Raw genomic sequence first — 24,268 nt, forward strand, 5'->3', positions numbered from 1 at the left:
TTGCTATAATTTGAACAAATTGTTACCTGTTAGATCAATTAAGAATAGGAAAATAAATTTCTATTTCACCTTTACTTATTTCTTCTTTGATGCTCTTCCCTTCTTTATGTAGATCTGAATTTCTGACTTGTATTATTTTTCTTCTCGCTGAAGAACTTCCTTTAATATTTCTTGTAAGGAAGGTCTACTGACAACAAACTCCCTCATTTTTTGTTTGTCTGCAAAAGCCTTTATTTCTCCTTCACTTTTAAAGGATAATTTCACAGGGTGCAGAATTCCAGATTGGTGTGTTTTCTTTTTTTTTTTTTCTCACTCAACTCTTAATATTTCACTCTATACTATTTTTGCTTTGCATGGTTTCTAAGGGGAAGTCAGATATAATTATTATCTTTGTTCCTCTATTGATATGGTGTTTTTTCCTTCTGGCTTCTTTAGGATTTTTTATCTTTGTTTTTTTGTAATTTAAAAATGATATGTTTTTGGTGTTTACATGCTTGGTGTTCTCTGATCTTCCTGGATCTATGGTTTGGTGTCTGACATCAATTGTGGAAAATTCTGTCATTATTGTGTCCAATACTTCTTCTGTTCCTTTTTCCCTTTCTTCTCCTTCTAGTATTCCCACTGTATGTATGCTATCCCTTTTACAGTTGTCCCACAGTTCCATAGTTTTTGGGTACTCTGTTCTTTTTTTAGTCTTTGTTCTCTTTGCTTTTCAGTTTTTGGAGATTCAACTGATATATCCTCTAGAGATTCTTTTCTCAGCTCTGCCAGTCTACAAATAAGCCCATCAAAGACATCCTTCATTTATGTTATATTGTTTATTATATCTAGCATTTAATTGTGGTTCATTCTTAGGATTTCCATCTCTCTGCTTATATTGTCTATCTGTTCTGGCATGCTGTCTAAATTTACGCATTAAAGCCCTTGGCATATTAATCATAGTTGTTTTAAAGTCCCAGTCTGATAATTCTAATATTGGTTTGTTCAGCCTTGTACTTGTTGTTAGGATGGAGTGGCAACTTCCAAGATCCTCACACGTGGAACCAGAACCTGGCTTAGTTAGTCAAGACCTGGGTAACACTGGACAAGTTACTTTAAGCTCTGTGTCTCAATTTCATCATCTATAAAATGGTCATAACATGGTACCTACCTCAGAGGATTGTTGTGAGAATTAAATCAGTTACTACCCATCAAGAGCTTAAAACAAAACTTAGTACATATTATCATTTTGACAAATTTTTAAAATAAGCCTCTGCTTTTAGGAAAATGCAAGCAACACAGAAACACAGATATCTGGAGCATTCCAGAGACAACCCTTCCCCCATTTGCCATGAAGATTCTCAGCCTATACACTATGGAGAAAGCACTGCCAAGCCAGGATATGGTATAAATACTACAATATGCAGAGAAGTGATATTTGACTGGAATGGTGCCAACTAAGATCAGGGCCCCATCCAAGGCCACTGATGGTTGCTCTCAGGTCATCACACAAATTCCATGAAAGATTTATCTGCACTGGGAGGTTTCCCAGTCACACCTTTGTCAATGGTCATTCCCCATCATGGGGAAGAAATTCAGACACATTTTCATTAAGTTACTCATGTATTTTGAATCTTAAATAACTCAGGTTCAGGTGATAAAAATAATGGCAGCTAATGCCTAGTCATTGCTTGCGAAGGCAAGTACTGTTTTCAGTGCTTTGCAAGTATCGAACCATTCAATCCTCAGCACAATTCGAAGAAGTAGATACTTTTATCTTCACCATTTCACATTTGAGGAAACTGAAGCACAGTTAAGTTAAGGAACTTTGCCAGGACAGGTGGCTTGTCGGTGGTTGAGCTGGGATTCAAACTCTGTGAGCTTGGCCCTGGCTCCAGAGCCCACACTCTTAGCTACTGTCCTATACTGCCCCATGAGAGAGACAGCCCACAACTCTCATGGATTAGGGATTAAGAGAATTGTATTGTACCATCATGTAGTAGTTTTGCTTCAGATCTTAGGATACATGAAACAACTGTTAAATCACCATCAAAGAAAATACACGATGAGAGACTAGCACTGTGACTTACAAAGACATGTAGTGTTTCAAAAGTGATTAACCACTCTAATCCTCAGCTTTCTGGTTTTAATAATCCCCAGTTTGCTGGGTATTAGAGTTGCTGTGAAAAATAAATGAGTCACGAATTTGTGAAATGTGTAATATTATGCCTAGCACAGAGTAAGCTCCCCATAAGTGTTAGCAATGTCTTATTGTTATTGTTACTGTAACAATGGGCTAGCAAAATTGAAAATCATTTAAGTATAAATTTTATTTACTGCTAGTTTCTATCATACAACATAAATTATTATAACACCAAGTTTACATCTCATGGAAAATCCTATACATGGATTTCATTCTCTGGATATGCTATTCTGGTGAAATGTTCGTTTTAAATGAAAACACTAGTTTAATACATATCTAGAATAACAAGGGAGAAATCACCACACTTGATGTTTATGGTGTGATGAAATGTGTGTGTGATATTTCCAAAAAACGAAAACTTCTTCCAGTCTTCTGCTTAACTAGGCCATTGAAATCTACTTATACAGAAGACAACAGAATCTTTTATTTTCTTCTTAGACCACATTTAAAAAAAAATTGGGTACAAAACACAAGCTCAGTGTGAATACTGCTGGAAGAAACAGAAATGATACATAAAAAAATGAAAACTGCTCCTGAATGTTCAAACTGAGTTCTGTCCCAAAGTCTTAAACAGTGGATTAGCTTCAGCAAACTTCAAAATCTGTCTTTATTCAAATAGAGAGAGTACGTAGGATTAAAAACGCCTCATTTCTTCAGAGTAGGAAAAAGAAATGCTACTCTAGAAGTACTGTCAGTGGAGAGTTTTAGTTGGGGCATTAAAAACCCTGTTTGTCAGGCCCATCGATTACAGATCTATCTGGGTGCAGTTTTTATACACATGCCTCTTCACCCCTAAATCCTGGAAAATTATGCAAACAAAAATGTGTTTGTCAGGGTCTGTTTGTAAAATAGAATCCTTAGCTGAAACACTGTTTATCAATGTGGGGCATTCCAGAGTAGCTTTCTATTCCCTTTATTCAGGTGGGAGATATCTAAACATTCATACATCCCTTTTTTTCTGAAGCAATCTTCCTCTCCAGTGTTAGGTAGAGTTGCTTGTGATAACACTTGCTATAATTATGAAAGGCAAGTGAACAAAAGCACTAGATATCATCTATAAATACTAAAAGGTCTGATTTTGGGGGCACCTGGGTGGTTAAGCATCTGCCTTCAGGTCAGGTCATGATCTCCTGATCCTGGGATGGAGCCCCGTGTCGGGCTCCCTGCTCAGTGGGGAGTCCGCTTCTCCCTCTCCCTCTGCCCCTCGCCCCTGCTTGTGCATGCATGCACACCCTCTCTCTCTCTCTCTCTCTCACTTCCTCTCTCAAATAAATAAATAAAAATCTTTAAAAAAATAAATAAAAGGTCTGATTTTTAATGATAAACACATGGTATAAACTCTTATGTAGTCCTCACTACTCTCTAACTGCTTCACAAATATTAACTCATTTAATCCCCACATTCTATGAGGTAGATGTAGAAATTGAGCCAAGAGGCCAGGTGCCATGCCCAAGGTCATGAGACTGGGGACTAGATTTGAGCCCGTATTCAGACCAAGTGAATCCCAGTCTCCGAGGTGGGGAGGGGGTCTGGACAATCAGGTAGTTTTCAAAAGCTCCCAGAGATTCTGATGAGCAGGCAGGGTTGAGAACTTGTCATTACACAAGCATCAGAACCACCTGGAAGGCCTATGAAACCACAGATTGGTGGGCTCCACCCCAGAGGCTCTGACTGAGTGGTCCCCAGGCGATGTTGGTACCATTGGTCTAGGAACCACACCTGAATAACCACAGACCTAGGACACTTCGAACAGTGGCTTCCAGTGCCTTGCTTTTCAAATTATACCTTACTACCTCCCTTTATTTGAAAAGAGAAATAATTAGTGGTAGTGGCATCAAGAACAAAGTCTGCTTTGCAGAGCTCTGCTATCCTTGTCTAATGTGCCATAACTCCCACCTGTCACTGTTGACACAACTGTATAATATATAAATCAATAAAAACCTCAGCACCTTGTTATATGTTGTTGTCTGTAGCCTTAGTTTTTTTCTTATGTAGAAGACTATTAATACCTACCTCATTATTATGAGGTTGTTTAATAGAATAGTGTAGAAATCCAACACAGTACTTGACACAAAATGTTACCTAAATAATCTCATGATTTTTGACAAAAAAATTATTTTAAAAATCATAGCTTATTACTGTTTTCATCCCACATATTTTAACAAAAAAGCTCAGGGATACTTACCATGGAATTATCTTTTGCAGATCTATATGTTTTCATATCTGGAATAGTTTTCTCAAAAAGTGCTAAAAGCCACTTTTTGGATTTTGACCAGTTTCTAGGCAAGAAAAAAACATGTGCATAAATTAATGTGAAAGCACATCAGGAATAACAGGTCATGGCGTTAAAGGGGGAATATCTATGGAATTATAATTATTTCTCCAAATTTCTTCAGTTTTTCTAGAATTTCATTCGAGGTCTACCTTCAGACTTACTAGATCACAAGGAAAATCAAGGGGGTAGGCAGCCACATCTTAGTGGGGTGTTTTGCAAACAAATGTTTGAATCCCTATAGGATTGGCATTGAATAAAAAACAAAGACAAAAACAAACAAAAAACCAGAGCCCATGACCTGCTTGTCCTACTTTTACTCTGGCTGTTACCAGTTCCTGGAGGATGAAGAACTAGCACAGTGACAGGTGCTGGCTTAAGTCAGGTAAAGCAAATTGGCTATGATCTTTTTCATATTTTTTGACCAGTCACCACTATAGACCAACTGCTAAGACATTTAAAAAATCATGTGTTATTTTACATTCAAACCCCTGAGGCTGCTGTGAAAAATACATTTGACCACACCTCCTTTTGTCTCAGGGAGAACAAGGACAACCACGGGTCATACTTGATGATTTAGCATGGTTCCAAACTATAGCAATGAATGTGATCATAATAAGCAGTAAACAGGATAAAAGGCCTCAAAATAAATTCTTTGTTTCATTCTCATATCTTCTCTGTCTCTCTCTTACTCCCTGTTAAATTTTTGCTCCTCAAAATAAGAAAAAAAAAAGGAAATAATGCATCTTTCTTCTTCAGTTCCTTCGTCAAGTCATACACACACCAAAAACAAACTGGTCTTAAGAAGTAGCTTCTGTCTCTTCCTCGTAGATGCTGCTCTCTCTACATATGACAGGGAAATGAGACGGTTATGAATTGCTGGGAGGAGCTTGGTCAGTGAATTAATTGTAGGGAAGAGCTCTCTACCTTAGGAGACGTTCTGGCATCTGGGATCCGTACTCAAAACCTTCATCATAAGCTTGAAAATGCTGATAGAACTCCCTGATTTTTCTCTCGTCTGTGGGAAACAAACCTTTTTTAAAGAGTATATTCATTGTGACTGGATAAAGGAGATGCCTACAAAGAAAAACACATAGAAAGTCAGACCCAATGACCAAAGAAGAAAGGCAAAGGACACAATAAAGGGCATTATTTAATAGCTATATATTAGGGGTAGATAATAATATGCGGCAGATTCTTTTGGGAAAGAGTCACTCTTGAAAGGTTTTAATATTTGCTTACTGTGGTCAAGATAACTTAGGGGTAACTGAAACTGTGGTTCATTTATCTGAAGATTTTAAAATGCTTTCTAAGCAAGCATTGTTAGATCCTGACAAACGTGAGATGATGTGCAGAAATAAATTGATTCAATATAATTTCAACGAGTACTTATTTAGCAAATAATAGCAATAATTAAGATACAGTCCATGACTTTAGACAGCAGCAAAAGAGAGCCAAAGAATCAGGGCAATACTAGTTACCAAATATGCCAAGCTCTCACAGGATCCTACAGATTTAAACTACTACACGTTGAAGGATAGTACCTATCATCATTACATTTTGCCATAAGTGAAAAATGATTACTGTGGCATCCATAAGGGAAAGAATATCAAAGATTGTTAATATGACCTAGATTAGTACACTGAGTACTGTTTGTTTCAGTTTTATTTGCCATCCCTTCCTCACTAGAAAATTTTCAGGATCTCCTTCCCCCAAAGTTTCAAAGATAGCCAAGAATTTGCTTGGTTTTATTGTAGATACTGGGCACACTAAAATTTGGTTGGTTGCTTGCCTTGTTTTGTTTGTTTGTTTGGTTTTTTCCTCTCTCTCTTTCTGGACCTCTAAAAAAATATTAACTGTTGTTCTTTTTATGAGTCTGAACTATTGAATCCTGCCTTCAGCATCCCAGTATCCCACTGAGATGGAAAAGTGCCTAACTGGTAACTTCAATTTACCCAATCTCCTAATGCATTGGAAGAATTTTTCTCAAGGTTCCTAGGCCCAGCCCTTACCTTTGCCAGAAAGCTTCAGAACATGGCTGAGGCCACTTGACTCCCTCCAGCACCCTTCCCTGTCTCACCTGTCGCTCAGCATCCCCTGTAGGTAGGTATATTCTACATGGCATGAAATAACTGAGGAGAAATTACTGTAAATGTATTAAAATGATTGTATTGGCTCACCTTAAAATTGGAGTGCTAATGAAAAATTGCTCCATTAATTAAAATGTAAAAGATTAATATAATCTCTTAATTACCTAGCTAGATAGACTTCATTAATCCACCAGATAATTTTTAAAGTTCAATGCACAGGCTTCAAAGTTTTTTATTCCAAAAAACCTCCCAAAACAAAAACCAACAAGATCAAATAATACTAATGCATCTATTTACCTTACTAAGTTGTTCAGCTCCATTGTCCCATGAGTGCCTAAGTTCTCCAGTTGCTCATTTAATTCTTCAGTCAGTTGTCCAGTGAGTTGATATAGGTTGAAAGTCCCTATTTTCCCTTTCATCATGATATAAAGTTTTTCATGCAGTGTTAAAAAAGTATTCTTTGGAATTGACGCTATAAACAGAGAAAACTATTTTCAAAAGAAGCAACAACTCCTTGAAGCAAACAGTCAATCTACCTATACTACTACTTGGTCAGTAGGGACTGGAGCCAAAGTCTTCCCAGTACATAAAATCACCTCCTGCAAGTAAAAGGAGGCAAAGATTCAACCTATCCCATGAGATAGTAAAAGTCTATAGGGAAATTCACGTTCAGGGGTGATCTACAAATGGGTGATTAGGAGGGCCTCTGGGAAACACAAATCTAGTGATTTTTATTTCCACATTTAAAAGCTTTCATTGGCTTCCTACCCTTAACAAAGTTTACACAAGGCCTTCCACCATCTTTCTAGTTCTCCAGTGATATTTCCAGACCCTTCTCCCCGCAAATTTGTATCTCAGGTACAGTGTGATATTTCCAATATTTATATTCATATTTCCTCAGTACTTTTATTAGACATTCTATCTGCTCAAAACACTCTCTCCCTGACCAACTTCACCCCATTCCCACACACCCACAACTACAAGCCACACATTTCTTCTGCTAACTTTGATTTCTCCTTCAAGTGTCTACACTTCCTAACCCCATGAGGAGCTTTGGCTCCATTACTTCCTTTGTATTAGTGTTCACGTTCCTTCCATGATACACACTCCTGCTTGAATTTGGTTAGTAAGAGTATCAGTTTTTAAACTCATTATTCTTTTGTATTTTTCTTTAATCCTGTCTTATTGTCTGTAAAGTAACTTTTTCAAAAAATAGTTTTTAGTTTTCTAGTTCGTCAGCCTATTATGTGTAGGTTACATTTTGTATAAGTTAATTAAAAATAATTCTTAATCTCAGGAAACAAACTGAGGGTTGCTGGAGTGGTGGGGGATGGGAGGGATGGGGTGGCTGGGTGATAGACATTGGGGAGGGTATGCTCTATGGTGAGCGCTGTGAATTGTGTAAGACTGATGAATCACAGAGCTGTACCTCTGAAACAAATAATACATTATATGTTAAAAAAAAAGAAGATAGTAGGAAGGGAAAAATGAAGGGGGGGAATCAGAGAGGGAGACGAACCATGAGAGACTATGGACTCTGAGAAACAAACTGAGGGTTCTAGAGGGGAGGGGGTAGGGGGATGGGTTAGCCTGGTGATGGGTATTAAAGAGGGCACGTACTGAATGGAGCACTGGGTGTTATACACAAACAATGCATGGAACACTACATCAAAAACTAATGATGTAATGTATGAGATTAATATAGCATAATAAAAAAATGTAAAATTAAATCTCCAAAATAAATAAATAAATAAATAAAAATAAAAATAATATTTCGATTTCCCAAACATACATCTTCTCCTTAGTAGGGGGATATATGAGAGGACTGGGAGGCTGGCTCAAGAGCACATATTAACATATTTTGTCTATTAAAATAGAAATATTTAAACATGAAAATCCCCAGAGGAGGCAGAGGTGAAAAAACTTGATCATTTCCATGCATCCCTGATCGGTGAGTAAGTTGGCATATTTTTCTGGAGGGATATGTGAACTTACAGATCAAGAGCCTTCAGACTTCAAAATATTTATATTCTTTGATCTGGAATTCCATAGTTTAAATACCGAGAAGCACTAAATAGTCAAAGAATTTAACCAACATGTTGTGATCTTCATGCGGACAAGAAGAAATAACCATCATGTTCTTGGTCACTGACAGCTTTAAAATTTTGTTTTGTTTTGTTTTAATGGCAAGAGATGCATGAGAGGCTACATGAAGAGGAACCTAAGAAAGAAGCCAAAAAGGAAACCAAGAGAAAGAAGCCATAGACAACAGAAGCAAGCACAGACATTAGGGAAGCAGAGAAAGAATCGGGCACCAAAATGAAACAGCTCCCCATTCTTAGGAGGACAAATGGCCTCAGCACCGCATGTTTGCAGCCTGGGAAGAAATAAAATGGACAGTTACACCGGAAGCATGCTGACAAATACAATCCAGCAGTCTCTGACAAGGGAGAACAAAAGGCCACCAATTACATGAGGCCAAGCCCCACTTACCTTAATAGCCCTATGGAACGTGTCAGGAAATGCCACAGTAAAGGGCGTACTAAGCAGTGGAATTCTACTGTCAGTGAACAGAGTAGCAACATGTGATCAAGCCAAGAGCTATAGCCTGTGAAGCATTGTCTGCACAGCAGCAGAGCAGAGTGAAGGACATCTTGGGAGCTGTAACAGGATACAGATTCCAAATATTTTCCAAAATAAAGAGCAGTGGGGTAACCTCATCTCTTACCCACATCTAATTAAGACTTACATGAGGCTGCCAATAATTTGTTTTTCAACGACCAAACTCATCAGATACTCTTTCTACCTTCCATCCCGGTTTTAAAGAGTAAAATAAGGAAGGGGCTGTCAACATTCTTGATAGAGGAGCGAGGATATGATTGTTAACAAAGCTACTCTTGGACTCCGATGTTGTATTTCAAACAAACTATCTGAAAATATTCTTTACCTGTACGATAGACGGGCTTTTGCACTGCTAGTTCAAAATTTACTTCTTTGGATTTTAGAAACACATTAATTCCCTCTTCTTCAGTAACAAAGGTCATTCGGGTGCCCATAACAAAGACTGTAAATACTGGTCCATACTGAAAGATAACACAAATACAGATATTAGTAAGAATTTCTAATAAGTTATTGGGCCATGGATTATGCAAGAACCCTAATGCTGAAGTTATAGTCAAGATACAAATTATTATGATTATATATGATAAGTAATTATAAATTTTGCTGGATTCAGCCAAATCTAAATTATACAAATCATAATTTATTCTGTCCTAATACTTAACCTTCATTTTGATCGTTATTTGAAACTTCCTTTCTTGTAGTAGGAAATAATAATTAGAAATAATTATTTTTTTTTAAAGATTTTATTTATTTGAGAGAGAGAATGAGAGAGAGAGAGAGAGCACAAGAGGGGGGAGGGTCAGAAGGAGAAGCAGACTCCCCATTAAGCAGGGAGCCCGATGTGGGGCTCGATCCCGGGACTCCAGGATCATGACCTGAGCCCGAAGGCAGTCGCCCAACCAACTGAGCCACCCAGGCGTCCCTAGAAATAATTATTAGAAATTATGTCAAACAGTGATATTTAAACATTGTTTTCCAGATATCAGTAGGCTTACGAGCAACCTCTAGCTCAGTTTTGTGATATTTCCAGACCCTTAAGAAAAAGATACAAAACAGCTGACTTAAATCTGTGGTCACTCAACAATGTCCTGCAATCCTAAAAAGCTCTCTAATGTGTTCACTTTCTCACTTTCCAAAATTACTATTTCCCCTGGATACCTGACCAACCCTCTCCACTCTGAGATACCTACCGTTCCTGCTTTCTAACTCACTAGGAAACTCAGGCAATCAAGTAAAAGCACTCACAACTTCTTACCACCAAATCTTGCAAAGATACACATTTGTACCCATTCTCTGTGCCTCACCCCAGGTTAGCACAGATGAGAGGTCCTGCCCCTGTGAAATGCCAGTGCTCCCTCATTTGTGTTATGGATTCTACGTTCTTGCCTTCTCTTCATTTTATGTCTATGCCTCCTGTCATCCCACATCATCAGATCTGCCCTCTATGAGATTACCAGCAGCCTACAAACACACGCTAGTCCTGAGTTTGATTTCAGGAAGTCCATGACTTTATTGGGAGGCTTCACTACTGGGTGGAGACTGCCCTCCCAGGGCTAGCCAGTTCTTGGAGAGAGTGAAGGGCTCAGCCAGCCAGAAGCATATCTTTCACATGCAAACCAACCAATCTTCAGTCTATATCCCCATCTACTTCCTTATCTTATGCTCACACACCAGTATTTCCCCTGCCCAAAATCATTCCAAGGCCAGGTACCAGGCAACCCGAAACCACCTGTATAGCCCAAAGCCGAAAAGAATTATTCAAAGTAGCCAATCCTAAATTGTTTTCCCTGCCCTGCTTTGCCTTTCCTGAGGAAGCCCCAATAAAGGCTCAGGCACAGGCTTTTCTCTGGCTGTTATCTTCTGCCTCCTGACTGATACCAGTGCTTTTCCCTGTGGCCCTGCATGGCCTGCAGAGGCCCCCCTCTCAGACCCGTGAGTATAATAAACATCTTCCTTCCAACCTCTCCTTCTCATTTCCTCCTGTGTTGGCACTAACTTTACAATACCACATCCAACATGTACGTTCTTGGAGCAGTCACCCATACTTTCATATCCTGTTACAGTTACTGTAAGTATTTCAAAACATTATGCTTGTCACTACTCCAATATTGCAGTCATTTCTAGGTGCCCCTGAAATGGCACATGATCATTCCTACAACCCATTGTTGGGCTCCATCAGGCAACTGTGGGCATGAAAACCATGAAGCCACCAAACAGTGAAGTCTCATTTTCTTACACTGGTGATCCGGACGTCTGCATGACTTTCCAGTATTACTTATCTACAATTACTTGCTAATCAATATTTAGAAGATGAATAATTTCTACTGTTTTAAGTTTTGTACAAATAAGAATTCTTAACTTTCCATTAGGAAAGTGGCCTATGTAACACATATAGGTACCTGGACCACAGTGTAGAACAGCCAAATTCAAACACACTGAAGAATTGACATAACTGCTGATGCAAGGTATTTAAAATAACTTACGGCAAAAGTGCACTGTACAAATGATCATGTCCGATGTTACAAATTCTATGGCAGTGGGGGTGTATCTGTCTTACTGGCTTGGCTTTTGTCCTCCTTTGTGCAATGTCTGGATGTTATGAAGCAAAGGCAAGTGCATACAGTATGTTGTAGAAATGGTGCTTGTGTGTTGTTTCATGAGCATTTTATTTTGAGATAACAATAGAGTAATGTGCAATTATAAGAAATAATACAGAGCAACCCCATGTATGCATTACTCTGTTTCCCCTAGTGTAAACATGTTGCAAAACTATCCAGTGTTATCACAACTAGGCCACTGATAGTGATGAAGTCAAGGTACAGAGTATATCCATCACCACGAAGATGACTCAAGTTGCCTTTTTATAGTCACACCCATTTTACTCTCACCACCACCTCTTTGGTTACCCTTGACAACTACTAACCCGTTCTCCAGTTCTATAGTACTGAATTTCAGGAATGATATACAAATAGAATCAATGGTATACAAATAGAAGATGAAAAGATGAATATTTGGAATAATGGAAACTTCAGCAGATTGGCTTTTTTTCACTTGGTATGAACATCTGAGATCCACCCAGGTTGCTGTATGTATCAATAATTCATTCCTTTACATTTCTGAGTAGTATTCCATAGTATGGATGTACTACAGCTTGTTTAAACATGGTTGAAGAATGTTTGTATTCTTTTCAGTTTAGGACTATTACAAATAAGGTTGCTACAAACATCAGTGCACAGGTTTTTGTGTGAACGCATGTTTTCATTTCTCTAGAAGTGGAATTGCTGGCAGCTGTGTGCTTTCTTGTTTAAAGAACTGCCAAAGTGCTTTCCAGAGTAGTTGTCCCACTTGACATTTTAGCCAGCAATCTATGAATGATCCAGTTTCTCTCTGTCCTTACTAACATCTGAGCGCTGTCACTCTTTTTTATTTAGCCATTCTGATAGGTGTGTAGTGATATCTCATTGTGGTTTTCATTTGCATATCCTCAACTGGCTAATGATGTTGAATATCTTTTCATGTGTTCATTTGCCAGCTTTATATCCTTTTCAGGAACTTGTTCATGTCATTTGCCATTTCTTTAGTTGACTTGTTGGGGTTCTTTAAATGTTGAGTGCAGAGAGTTCTTTCCATATTGTAGATAGCAGTCTCTCATTGGATATGTGGCTTGCAAATATTTTCTCTCCGTCTACAGCTTGTCTTCCCAGTCTCCTAACAGGGTCTTCCACAGAGCAAAATCTTGTAATTTTCATGAAGTCCCATTTGTCAGTTTTTGTTTTTATGGATTGTGCTTTTGGTGCTCAGTCTAAGAACTATTCTTCAGCCCCAGATTAAGAGGACAGTCTCCTTATTTTTTTCTAAAAATTTTATAGTGTTATGTTTCACATAAAAGTCTGTGATCTATTTTGAATTAATTTTTATATACGACTCAGGACTTAGGTCAAGGTACATTTTGTTTTGGTTTTGGTTTTGGCTTATTGGCGTCTAACTGCTTCACTGCCATTTGTTGAAAAGGTTACTTTTATTTCAATAAATTGCTTTTGTATGTTTGTCTAAAATCTATTGGACATTTAGTGTGTCTATTTCTGGGTTCTCAACTCTGTTTCATCAATCTCTGTAACTATCCCTCCACCCGCATAATCTTGATTACTGTAGCTATGTAATGAGTCTTGAAACTGAGTACAGCGACTCTTCCCATTTTATTTTTTTTAAACTTGTTTTAGCTATTCTAGTTCTTTTGCCTTTACATATGGATTATTAATAATCTTGTCTATATCTACACCTTACCGGAAATTTGATAGAATTTGCATTAAACTTATATGTCAATTTAAGGAGAATTGACATCTTTACTATGTTGTCTTTTCCAATCCATGAACACGGTATGTTTCTTCATTAAGTTCTTCCATTTCTTTCATCAAGGTTTTCTAGTTTTCATCATAAAGTTCTATACATGTTTTATTAGATTTACACCTAAATATTTCTTTCTCTTTTTGAGTGACTATAAATGGTATTGTATTTTTAACTACCATTTGCACATGTTCATTGTTAGTATGTTGCGATACAATTGATTTTTGTATGTTGACTATATTCTGTGATCTTGCTGAATTTACTGATTAATTCCAGGAGATTTTTTGTAGATTCCTTGAGATTTTCTAAGTAAACAATCACATCATCTGCCAATAGAGACATTTCCATATGATTTTTTTTTTCTTGCTTAATTGTACTCACCAGAATTTCCAGCATTATGTGAAATAAAAATGGTGGCAGTAGACATCCCTGCTTTGTTTACAATCAGAGATGAAGCATTTATTCTTTCACCATTAAGATTGAGGGGCACCTGGGTGGCTCAGCCATTAGGCATCTACCTTCGGCTCAGGTCATGATCCCAGGGTCCTGGGATCGAGCCCCGCATCGGGCTCCCTGCTCCACGGGAAGCCTGCTTCTCCCTCTCCCACTCCCCCTGCTTGTGTTCCCTCTCTCGCTGTATCTTTCCCTGTCAAATAAATAAATAAAATCCTTTAAAAAAAAAAAGATTGAGGTTAGCTGTAAAATTTTTGTAGATGTTCTTTAATAAGTTGAACAAGCCTCTATTATTACTTTTCTGATAATTTTTAAAACTCATGAATGGGTGTGGTATTTTGTCAAATGCTTTTTCTGTACAAATCAATATGTCCATGTGCCTTTTCTTCTCTCACCTGTTAATATGGTGGCTTGCACTAACTGATTTTCATATATTGGACCAGTCTTAAATCCCTGGAAGAGACCCATGGAGTCATGGGATCTATAATTCCTTTTATATATTGCTGGATTTTATTTGCTGGTATTTTGTTGAGGACTTTTGCATCTGTATTCATAAGGAATACTGATCTGCAGCTTTCTTCTTTTGTGCTGTCTTTATCTGGTTTGGTATCAGGATGATCCTAGCTTCATAAAATAAACTTTTCTATTTTCTGGAGATTGTTTATACAATTGATGTTAATTCTTCTTTAAACATTTGGCATAATTCTCCAGTGAAACAATCTGGGCCTTAAGATTTCTTTTTTGGGAGTTTTAAAATTATGAACCCAATTTCCTAACAAATATAGGGCTATTCAAATTATCTATTTCAGACTTAATAGTTGTGGTAGTTTGCGTTTTGCGGGGGGAATTAGGTCCTTTTCATCTAAGTTGTCAAATTTCTATGTGTAGGGTTGCATATAGTGTTCCCTTATCATCCTTTTGATGTCTTCAATGCTACGCCCTATTTTATTCCTGACATTAATAATCGTGTCTTTTTTTTCTTTTTCTTGTATGAGGTCTTTCAAAGTTATTGATCTTTTCAAAGAATTGGCTCTTTCTTTCACTGATTTTTTCTATATTTTTTTGTTTTCACTTACATTGATTTCTGTTAATATTTCCTTCCTTTTTCTAGTTTGGGGCTTACTTTGCTCTTTTGTGGGGAGGGGGTTGACAGAGAAGCTTTGTTCATTTCACACTTATGCTCTTTTATAATGAAAATATTTAGTGATAATTTCTCTCTCAGCACTGCTTTAGCTGTGTCCCACAAATTCTGATAGGTCGCATTTTTATTTTCTTTCAATTCAGCATAATTTTTTATTTCCCTTGAGACTTTCCCTTCAATTCATAGATTATTTAGAAATATGTTGTTTGTTTCCAAGTGTTTGGAGAGTTTCCTGTTATTGATTTCTAGTTTCATTCCATTGTAGACAGAGAATACATTGTATGATTCAAATTCTTTTAAATTTTGTGGGGGTCTATGGCCCTGAATATGGTCTATCTTGTCATATCCCATAGGCACTTGAAGAGAATACATAACCTGCTTTGTTAAGTAGAATGTTCTACACATATTCATTAGATCTTTTTTAGTTGGTGGTCTTTTATATTCTAGCTGATTTTCTATCTAGCTGTTCTACCCATTGTTCAGGTTGTTGAAATGTCTAATTTTAACTGTAGATTTGTCTATTTCTTCTTTCAGTTCTAAAACGTTTTTGTTTCACATAATTCACAACTCTGTAATTTGGTGCATACACATTTAGAATTGCTAACTCTTTGTGGCATATTGACCCCTTTATCATTTTATAATGTCCCCCTCTGTCTCTGGTAATTTTCTTTGCTCTGAAGGTACTTTTTCTGCTATTAACATAGCCACTCCTACTTTCTTTTGAATAATGCTTGCACAATATATCTTTTTCCATAATCTTGTTTTTCACCTGCTTATCTCATTATATTTGAAGTGAGTTTCTATTATACATCATATAGTTGCACCATTTTTAATCCATTTTGCAAATATCTTTTAATAATTATATTTATATCATTCATAGCTTAAATTATTGATGTATTAGGGTTTAAGTCTCTGTTATTTTATTTGTATTTTTCTGTTCTCCCTGGTTTTTGTTTTTCTGTTTTATCTGCTTTCCTGTGTGTTAGTTGAACATTGTTTAGAATTCCATTGACTTATCTGTAGTATTTTTAAGTGGACCTTTTTGTGTAGAATTTTTTAGTGATTACTCCTGCTACTACAGTATATATACATAACTTATCATAGTCAATTGATACAGCCACTTTTTGAAGTTTTTAATTTTAATTCCAGCCTGGTTAACATACAGTGTTATATTAGTTTCAGGTGAACAATGTAGTGATTCAACATTTCTATACATTACTTAGTGCTCATAAGTGACTCTTTAATCCACTTATTTCACCCTTCCCCCACCCACTTCCCCTCTGGTAACCATCAGTTTGTCCTCAATACTTAAGACTCTATTCCTTGGTTTGTCTCTATCTCTCCTTTTTTTTCCCCTTTGTTTGTTTGTTTTGTTTCTTAAATTCCACATATGAATGAAATAATATGGTATTTGTCTTGCTCTGACTGACTTATTTTGCCTAGCCTTATACTCTTTAGCTCCATCCATGTTGTTGCAAATGGCAAGATTTCATTCTTTTTTTATGGTTGAATAATATCCCATTATATATATATATACCATATGTTCTTTACCCATTCATCTGTGAATGGACACTTGGGCTGCTCCCATATCTTGGCTATTGTAAATATATTGCAATAAACATTGGGGTGCATGCATCCCTTTGAATTAGTTTTTGTATTTTGGGGGTAAATAGCCAGTAGTGCAATCACTGGATAGTAGGGTAGTTCTAAAAAGTTTTAACTTTTTGAGGAGACTCCGTACTGTCTTCCACAAGGGCTGCATAGTGTGGCCATTTTACCATTTCAAGTGAATCTCCCTTTATATCACTTTATCCTCTCCCATTTGTAATGTAATACATACATCTAGGACAATAGCAAGCAGTGTTATAATTTTTGCTTCAGCCACCAAACATAATTTAGAAATCACAAAAGGAGAAAAAAAGTCTACTGCATTTACATATCTTCTGTTTACTGTGTCCTTCCTGATGTCCAGATTTCTTCTTTCATTTGTCCCTTTCTGTTTAGAGAACTACTTCTAGTCATTTGTTTAGGATAGTAGGTCTTCTAGAAGAAAATTCTCTTAGTTTTCTCCTTCAACTGAGAATGTCTTGGCTCCTCAATTCCTAAGGGATATTTTTTGCTGGAGATAGGATTCTAGGTTGACAGTTCTTTTCCTTGAGCACTTGAAAATTGGTATGCCATTCCTCATGGTCTCCATGGTTTCTGATGAAGAATCTGCTATAATTCCAGTTTCATTCCCCATTATGATAAAATTCCATTTGTCTTTTGCTGCTTTTAAGAATTATATTTGTCTTTAGTTTTCAGAAGTTTGTCTGTCATTTGTCTTGCTGTGGACTTCCTTGGGTTTATCCTGTTTGGGATTAGCTTAGCTTTTTGAATCTGTAGGTTCATGTCTGTTGCCACATTTGGGAAATTTTCAGCCCTACTGTCTACAAATACTTTTTCAGACTCACCCTCTTTCTTTTCTGTTTTTAGGACTCTGATGACATGTTAGGTCTTTTACAGTCCCTGAAGTTCTGTTCATTTTTTTTTTTTTCAGTCTATTTTCTCTTTGTTTTTCATATTTGGCAATTTTTATTGACCTATGTTGAAGTTCACTGATTCTTTTCACTCTTCTCCATTGTGCTGTTGTACCCATCCACTGAGGGGTTTTTTTCTTTTTTAGTTATTGTATTTTTCAGTTCTAAAATTTCCATGTTTCTTCTTTGTATGTACTATTTCTTTACAGACTTTCTGTTTCTATTTTTTTCATTTGTTTAAAGCATGCTTACAATTGCTTGTTGAAGCATTTTTATTATGGCTGCCTTAAGATCCTTGTCAGATAATTCTAGTATCTCTGTCATCTATTGATTGTTTCTTCTTATTTAAGTTGAAATCTTCCTGGTTTTTGGTATGAGGAGTGATTTTCTACTAAAATATGGATATTTTGGATATTATGTTATGACACTGCATTTTATTTAACTCATCTTTTTTCCAGGCTTCTTTTGGCATTATTCTGGTATGAGAAGGGGAATGCCACCTCATTATTGCCACATCGGGGGATAGAAATTTAGGTTTATCACTCAGCATGGGGAGAGGATTCCTTGTTCCTGCTGGTTGAGGGTGAAAGCAAGTCTCCCTACTAGGTTCTTCTTGTATCACTCCGGCTGGGATAAGAAGGGATTCCTCATTATTGCTCCCACATGACCTCCACTGGCCTGGAGGTGAGAAGGTGTTTGAGGAGTAGCCTCTTTCTTGCTAAGTGGTAGTGAAATTCCTGACCCATCTTCTAAGGCTCATGGGTCGCCACTCCAGTGAATAGGAGGGGACTCCTTGTTATTTCTCATTGGTGGTATGGCCTGTGCTCTTGGAGTGGTCTCCATTAACACTGCAGCGGGGATGGCCTCGTTATTGCTGAACAGTATGGAAAGTCATGACCCTCCTCTACACCTCCTTTGACACCACCCCTGCTAGGAGGGGGAGGGTTACTTCATTACAGTCTGGCCAGGATTTAGGGATAGCCTTTTTCACTTGGCACTTGCTGACTGAGGTGATGCCATAATTTTTTCCTGTGGTGTTTGCCTGGAGCAGTTGCAGTCTAAAAGTTTTCTGTCTTGCTAGGCTGCTCCTTTCCTGGCCCTTTACCTACAGAGATTAGGCTTGTCTTGAGGCTTATTTTTTTATCTGTACCCACAGGCATCTCCAGGTTGCTGGCTTTTCTAGAGTCCAATCTAGATATGTGAAGCAGAAAAAAATCAAGGAAATTCAGTGCCATATTGTTCATCAGATCCTGTGGTCCCTAGCTGCCTGCCTTCCCCTCCCCACCTTTGAGAATCTTCTTATGTTTGTTTTATGTATAATGTTCAATTATGATTTAGCTGCACTTAGTGGGAGGGATGGGGAAAGTACAACTACCCCATCTTTTCAGAAGCAAACATTTCTAATTCATTTTTTTTTTCATTCACAGTATATCTCTGAAAGTTATACAAGAGAATGGGAATATTCTTGTTGGAAGAGAAGATAGGCAGCTAGAGGACAGAGATGAGAGGAAGACCTTTCATTGTATATATGTTCATGACTTTAGAATATGGACCTATATGAAAAAAAAGCAAAAAACACCTAATTTTTAAGAAGATTGACTTCCAATTTTGGTAGTGACATTATGGCAACTTCTTTCTGAATTGTTCCACTTCTTTCCTGGAAATCACACAGAGCCACAAGGAGAATGAAACATAGGTGCACAAGCAACATATTGAGCTAGACAATAAGAAGAAAATCTACTAACTACAACAGTCTGCCCCTGGATATCAACATCCACTTGGATACCACTTGGATATCAACATCCCAAACTCCAACAGAACTCCTCAGTTCTGCTCTTAGAACATATCACAGCATGGTGGGAAAGAAAAAGGGGATGTGCATGGGGCTCAACAAGGGAAAAGCTCGGAAATATACACTCTGAGATATGAGAAGGAAATATACAGAGTTGTAACCACTATGAGATGGGCTAAGATAAACAGGCCATGGATATTGAGGGGGGGTAGCAAAAGATAACACAGAAAATGGGCTCCAGGAAGCACTATCCTCTAAAAGTGAAAAGTACACCTGGGAAGACTGGTCGCCTCTTTTACTAGCAGCAGCTATTGAAGAAAGGCAGTGAGAGCTCAAATCTGCAAGATTATATCCTAAAAGCAGAGCCATGGGTGCATAGAGACACTATATTTTCCCTGTAGCAAGGGAGGATAAAAGGTTAAGAAACCTGGAAGGCAACTGCCCCCAAGCAAAACCTCCTTGGTCCGAGACAACTCAACTCCTTAAAATACAGTTAAACAAAAAAGGAAAAATTCAGTACTATAAGAAAAATTCTAAAAAAAAAAAAAAAAAAAAAAAGGAGAGCAGAACTTCCTTATAGATGAAGTAACTCACCAAAAACATTCCTCCATGGGGTACCTAAAACCTGTAATACAAAAAGATGTCCATGGATAAAAGAAGGAGAAAAAAAAACTGTAATATAAAATTATTTTTGGAATAAAAAAATTAATATAATAATTGCAACTGCAAAGGAAATAAGCAAAGAAGAAATATAAGAAGCCATGGAAGAAGCACCTAGACAAAAGAGGAAAATTAGGACATAAAGGAACGCAGGAAAGAAAGAAACAATAAAGACATTTTTGAATAAAAGATAACAATGACTGGGGTGCCTGGGTGGCTCAGTTGGTTAAGTGTCCAATTGGGTTTCGGCTCGGGTCATGATCTCAGGGTCCTTGTATGGAGTCCTGCATCGCTTTGGGCTCCATGCTCAGTGGTGAGTCTGATTCTTTCTTTTCTTCTCACTCTCCTCCACCCCCACTCATGCGTGCTCTCTCTCTCTCTCTCAAATAAATGAATAAATAAAATCTTAAAAAAGAGAAAGAGAGATGACAATGATGAGAAGCACAAGGGAGACTATAACCCACAGGAAATAAAGAATCTAAGGAAAAGAGAGTATAGAAATGTGAAAAAAAAACATTAAATAGAAATAAATATGTGAAAAGAATTTCAGGGGAAATGACAGCTATAGAAGATTGGTAGAAGAGACTGTAACTATGCATCAGTGGACATCTTTTGCAAGCTCCAAATTTATTTATCCAGCTGCTTAACTCAGTATTCCCACTTGGATATCAACATCCCAAACTCCAACATATCTCACCATATCTTTTTTTTAATTTTTAAAATTTTAATTATTTTATTTTATTTTTTATCAAACTCCAACATAGCTAAAGTGGAACTTCTGATAACTTCTTCCCTTCCAGTAAGTTCTTGTATTTGTGGCTGTTTCACTTGACAGCAAATCTCATTTTCTAGCTACTCAAGCCAAACTTCTTGGAGTCATCTTGGGCCCTTTTCATTCTTTTACACACCACATGCAACTTGCCAGTAAATCCTGCTGCTTCCACCTTCAAAATATATCCAGCCACTTCCCAAATTTCCACTGCCATCACCATGGTTGAAACCACAGTCTCCGAAACCACAATGATCTTAAGTTTGGATTATTGCAATAACCTTCAACTTATCTTCTTTCTTTTGTTCTTGCATTCCTGTTTTTAACTGAGCAGCCAAAGTGAACCTTTAAGATTTAAATCAGAGCCCATCATTCCTCTGCTCAACACACTCAAAACGTTTCCTATTTCACTCTAAATTATAAATGCATTTATACTTTGAATCTGATAATTCATTCTATTGATACATTTTCACACATAGAAATGACACTTGTTCCTACAATATTTATAACTGCAAAATATGGGAAACAAACTATGTCAATCATTAAGTCACTGTTTAGGTAAACTGTGATTCAGGGAATACTTTGCAACTTTTAAAACAAATGCAGATGCTTCTGTTTCTGTGTACGATGAGGTAGAATCAGGTGAAATAAGGATTTCACTGGCAGCTGGGAAACGATGGACATGAACAGATAATAAGTCACTATTTATTTCTTTGGTGGCATCTATGAATTCTATGTGTGGGCCGAAGGTCAGGACTGAAATAGGCACCTTTGAAAAATCTACAGTTAATATCACACTTAATGGTGAAATACCGAACAATTTCCCCTAATAGTAGGAAAAAGACAAGCTTGTCTACTCTCACCACTTCCATTCATCAATATACTAGAAATCCTACTGATTACAATATAGAAAAAAGAAATAAAAAGCATCAAGATCAGAAAAAAGGAAGTAAATTTATCTGTTTACAAGACATATTGTTTTATGTATAAAAATCCTAAAGCATCTCCGAAGTAACTACTAGAAGTAATCAACTGAATTTAGCATAAAGTCACAAGGTATAAAGTTAATATACAGAAAACAGGTTGTATTTTTTATGTTTCAACAGGATACGAGTGGAAAACAAAAGTAAAAGCAATCTTATTTACAATAGCCTCAAAATATAAAATAGTTAACAACCACAGGCAAGACCACATCACAAAAACTACAGAACACTTCTGAAAGAAATTAGATAGCTAAATAAATGGAGAGATACACAGCAGTCATAGATTTGAAGACTTACTATGGTTATGAAGTCAATTCTCCCCCAATTTTTCGATAGATTTAACTTACATTCATAATTCTAGCAGTCTTTATGATAGATATTGACAAGCCAGTTCTAAAACTTAGAGTAAAATGCAAATAATCTTGAATGGCAAGTCAATTACAGAGAAATACGGAGAACTTTCACTGCCTGATTTAAAGACTTACTATAAAACTAGAGTATTTAAGACAGTGTAGTATTAACAAAGGAGTGGGTATATAATCAATGGACTAGGATAGAAAGGCTAGAAATAGATCTACATATATATGGCCAATTAATTTTTGAAAAGCTGCAAAGGCGATCAATGAAGGAAAGACAGTCCTTCAGGATGTGATATTGGAACAACTGGACATCAAGATGGGGAAGAAAGTAACCTCACCCCTTACTTTTACCATACAAAAAAACCCAAACCAAAAAAAAAAAAAAAAAAACCCTCAAAATGGATCACAGACCTAAACGTAAAATGGAAAACTACAAACCTTTTAGAAGCAAACAGAATAATCTTTTTGACCTTGCTTGACCTTCTGAGACATGCTTGTAAATAATGTTCCTTAAAATTTATCAAAATCATGACTAAGGAAGGCTATGGGAGACAAAGAAATATTCCTTTAAAATATAACATTTTTCCTATATCAAACTCCTAATAATTATGGCACCTAGTGTGGGCCAGAATATGAGGAACTAGGCAATCCCCTACACTCAAAGATCAAGAAAAGTTGTATATTGTTACATTCTTTTGCAAGAGTGACACAATAACATGAACAATTTAAAAGTTCATGTCATTGGACTAGGCAATTCCACTTTTAGGAATTTATTCTGAGGAAACAATTGGATAAGTGCCAAAAGCACAACCCCACAACACACACAGGAATGTACACTGAAGCATTCGTTGAAATAAAGGAAAAAAGTTGGCAGTAACTTACATACTATTTTTGAAAGATACACTATATTTGAAAGCTATTTTAAGGACAAAAACATCTACTACAACAACTTACTAATCTCCTTAGTATGCAGTGAAAATGGATCTCATCATCATCAAATAATAACACCAGCTGAAAATACAGTGCGGGCTAAATTTGTGAAGACTAAGTTTGCAAGTAATTTTTACAGCAGCCTGGTGTTAAATTCAGTTAGGATACTAATTTATTACACGTTTTCATAAATTTAAATTAACCGTATTTCATTTTTGTCTTTCCGAATTATTGCCAAGTGTTTAGTTAATATGTGTACCTTTAGGACTTTTAAACTACGATGAAGTAACTAGCATTTATAAATTAATACCTACTTCCAAAAAGGAAGCTACAAGCTGATAAAAATCTATTAATAACCAATAAAAATCCATTTCTTTCGAAAAAACTTGCATAAGGTTTAGCTGTTGATAGCTGAGGAATGATCGTCTGTGGACAGCAGGTATGTTGCCTGTGTTTTAATGTTGCATTTGAGATCCAAAAAAAGAAAATAAAAAAGAAAACATTACCTCCTCCGGAAACCCCACCTGCTAAGGCCACATACCTTGATTCTTGCTTTCTCTATAAATTCTAGAGGGGCTTTCCCAAACTCAAATCCAGCTCCAATCCAAGGAATCCAGCCCCTTATGCACGGGGGTCCACGCAAATTCTTCCACTGAAGGAATAATAAAAGAGCAACGCAACCTAGGATTATAATCACTGTCGGGGAAATTAGTTCCATGTTTTTGTCTAGCACCTTCCAGAATCAGAAAAGGGAAAAGTCCTGCCGCCGTGGCACTTGCTCATTCCCTGTTGGGAGGGGGCACCTACCGGACCTCCCAACTTGTCTGCTACAACTTCCGCAGTTTGTTTGCCTTCCTAACTGTAGCCTCCTTTCCCCGCCCCAATTTTTAGATGACTTCTGCATCATCGCTCCCTCCTCCCACCTCCACTAGTCTTACCAGACCCGGCCACGCTGGACCCAGCGCAGGGGCTGGACCAAACTGGTGCGGGTGCCGAGGGGTGGAAGGCGGGGGGAGAACTTGCTCTGTTGCCATGGAGACCGGGGCGGGCGGCGCCGAGTAAGCCTCGCTCACGGCCAATCAGAGAATGGCGCCCAAGAGGCGCGCAGTCCGGGGGACTACATTTCCCAGAAGCCTCGTGGGCTTCGCGTTG

General features: G+C 37.3%; 1 protein-coding gene across 2 annotated transcripts in view; it reads right to left on the reverse strand.

Annotated features, from left to right (window-relative positions):
* The window catches only part of CYP39A1 (cytochrome P450 family 39 subfamily A member 1), an 80,864-nt gene extending 56,656 nt beyond the window's left edge, over positions 1 to 24,208 (reverse strand). The window contains exons 1-6 of one of the 2 annotated variants that reach the window (XM_081828380.1): positions 24,055 to 24,208; positions 23,658 to 23,768; positions 9,492 to 9,627; positions 6,842 to 7,016; positions 5,382 to 5,531; positions 4,368 to 4,461 (exon numbers count right to left, since the gene is read on the reverse strand). In XM_081828380.1, the coding sequence (XP_081684506.1) occupies positions 4,368 to 4,461; positions 5,382 to 5,531; positions 6,842 to 7,016; positions 9,492 to 9,627; positions 23,658 to 23,768; positions 24,055 to 24,150 (762 nt within the window). In that variant the 5' untranslated portion in view covers positions 24,151 to 24,208. Of the gene's footprint in view, positions 1 to 4,367; positions 4,462 to 5,381; positions 5,532 to 6,841; positions 7,017 to 9,037; positions 9,206 to 9,491; positions 9,628 to 23,657; positions 23,769 to 24,054 lie in introns of those variants that run through there. The other variant, XM_081828381.1, reaches the window with a different exon arrangement.
* Between the last annotated feature and the right edge of the window lie 60 nt (positions 24,209 to 24,268).

The sequence above is a fragment of the Leptonychotes weddellii genome, chromosome 8, assembly GCF_054177405.1.
Source record: "Leptonychotes weddellii isolate Sample4059 chromosome 8, ASM5417740v2, whole genome shotgun sequence".
NCBI lineage: Eukaryota > Metazoa > Chordata > Mammalia > Carnivora > Phocidae > Leptonychotes > Leptonychotes weddellii.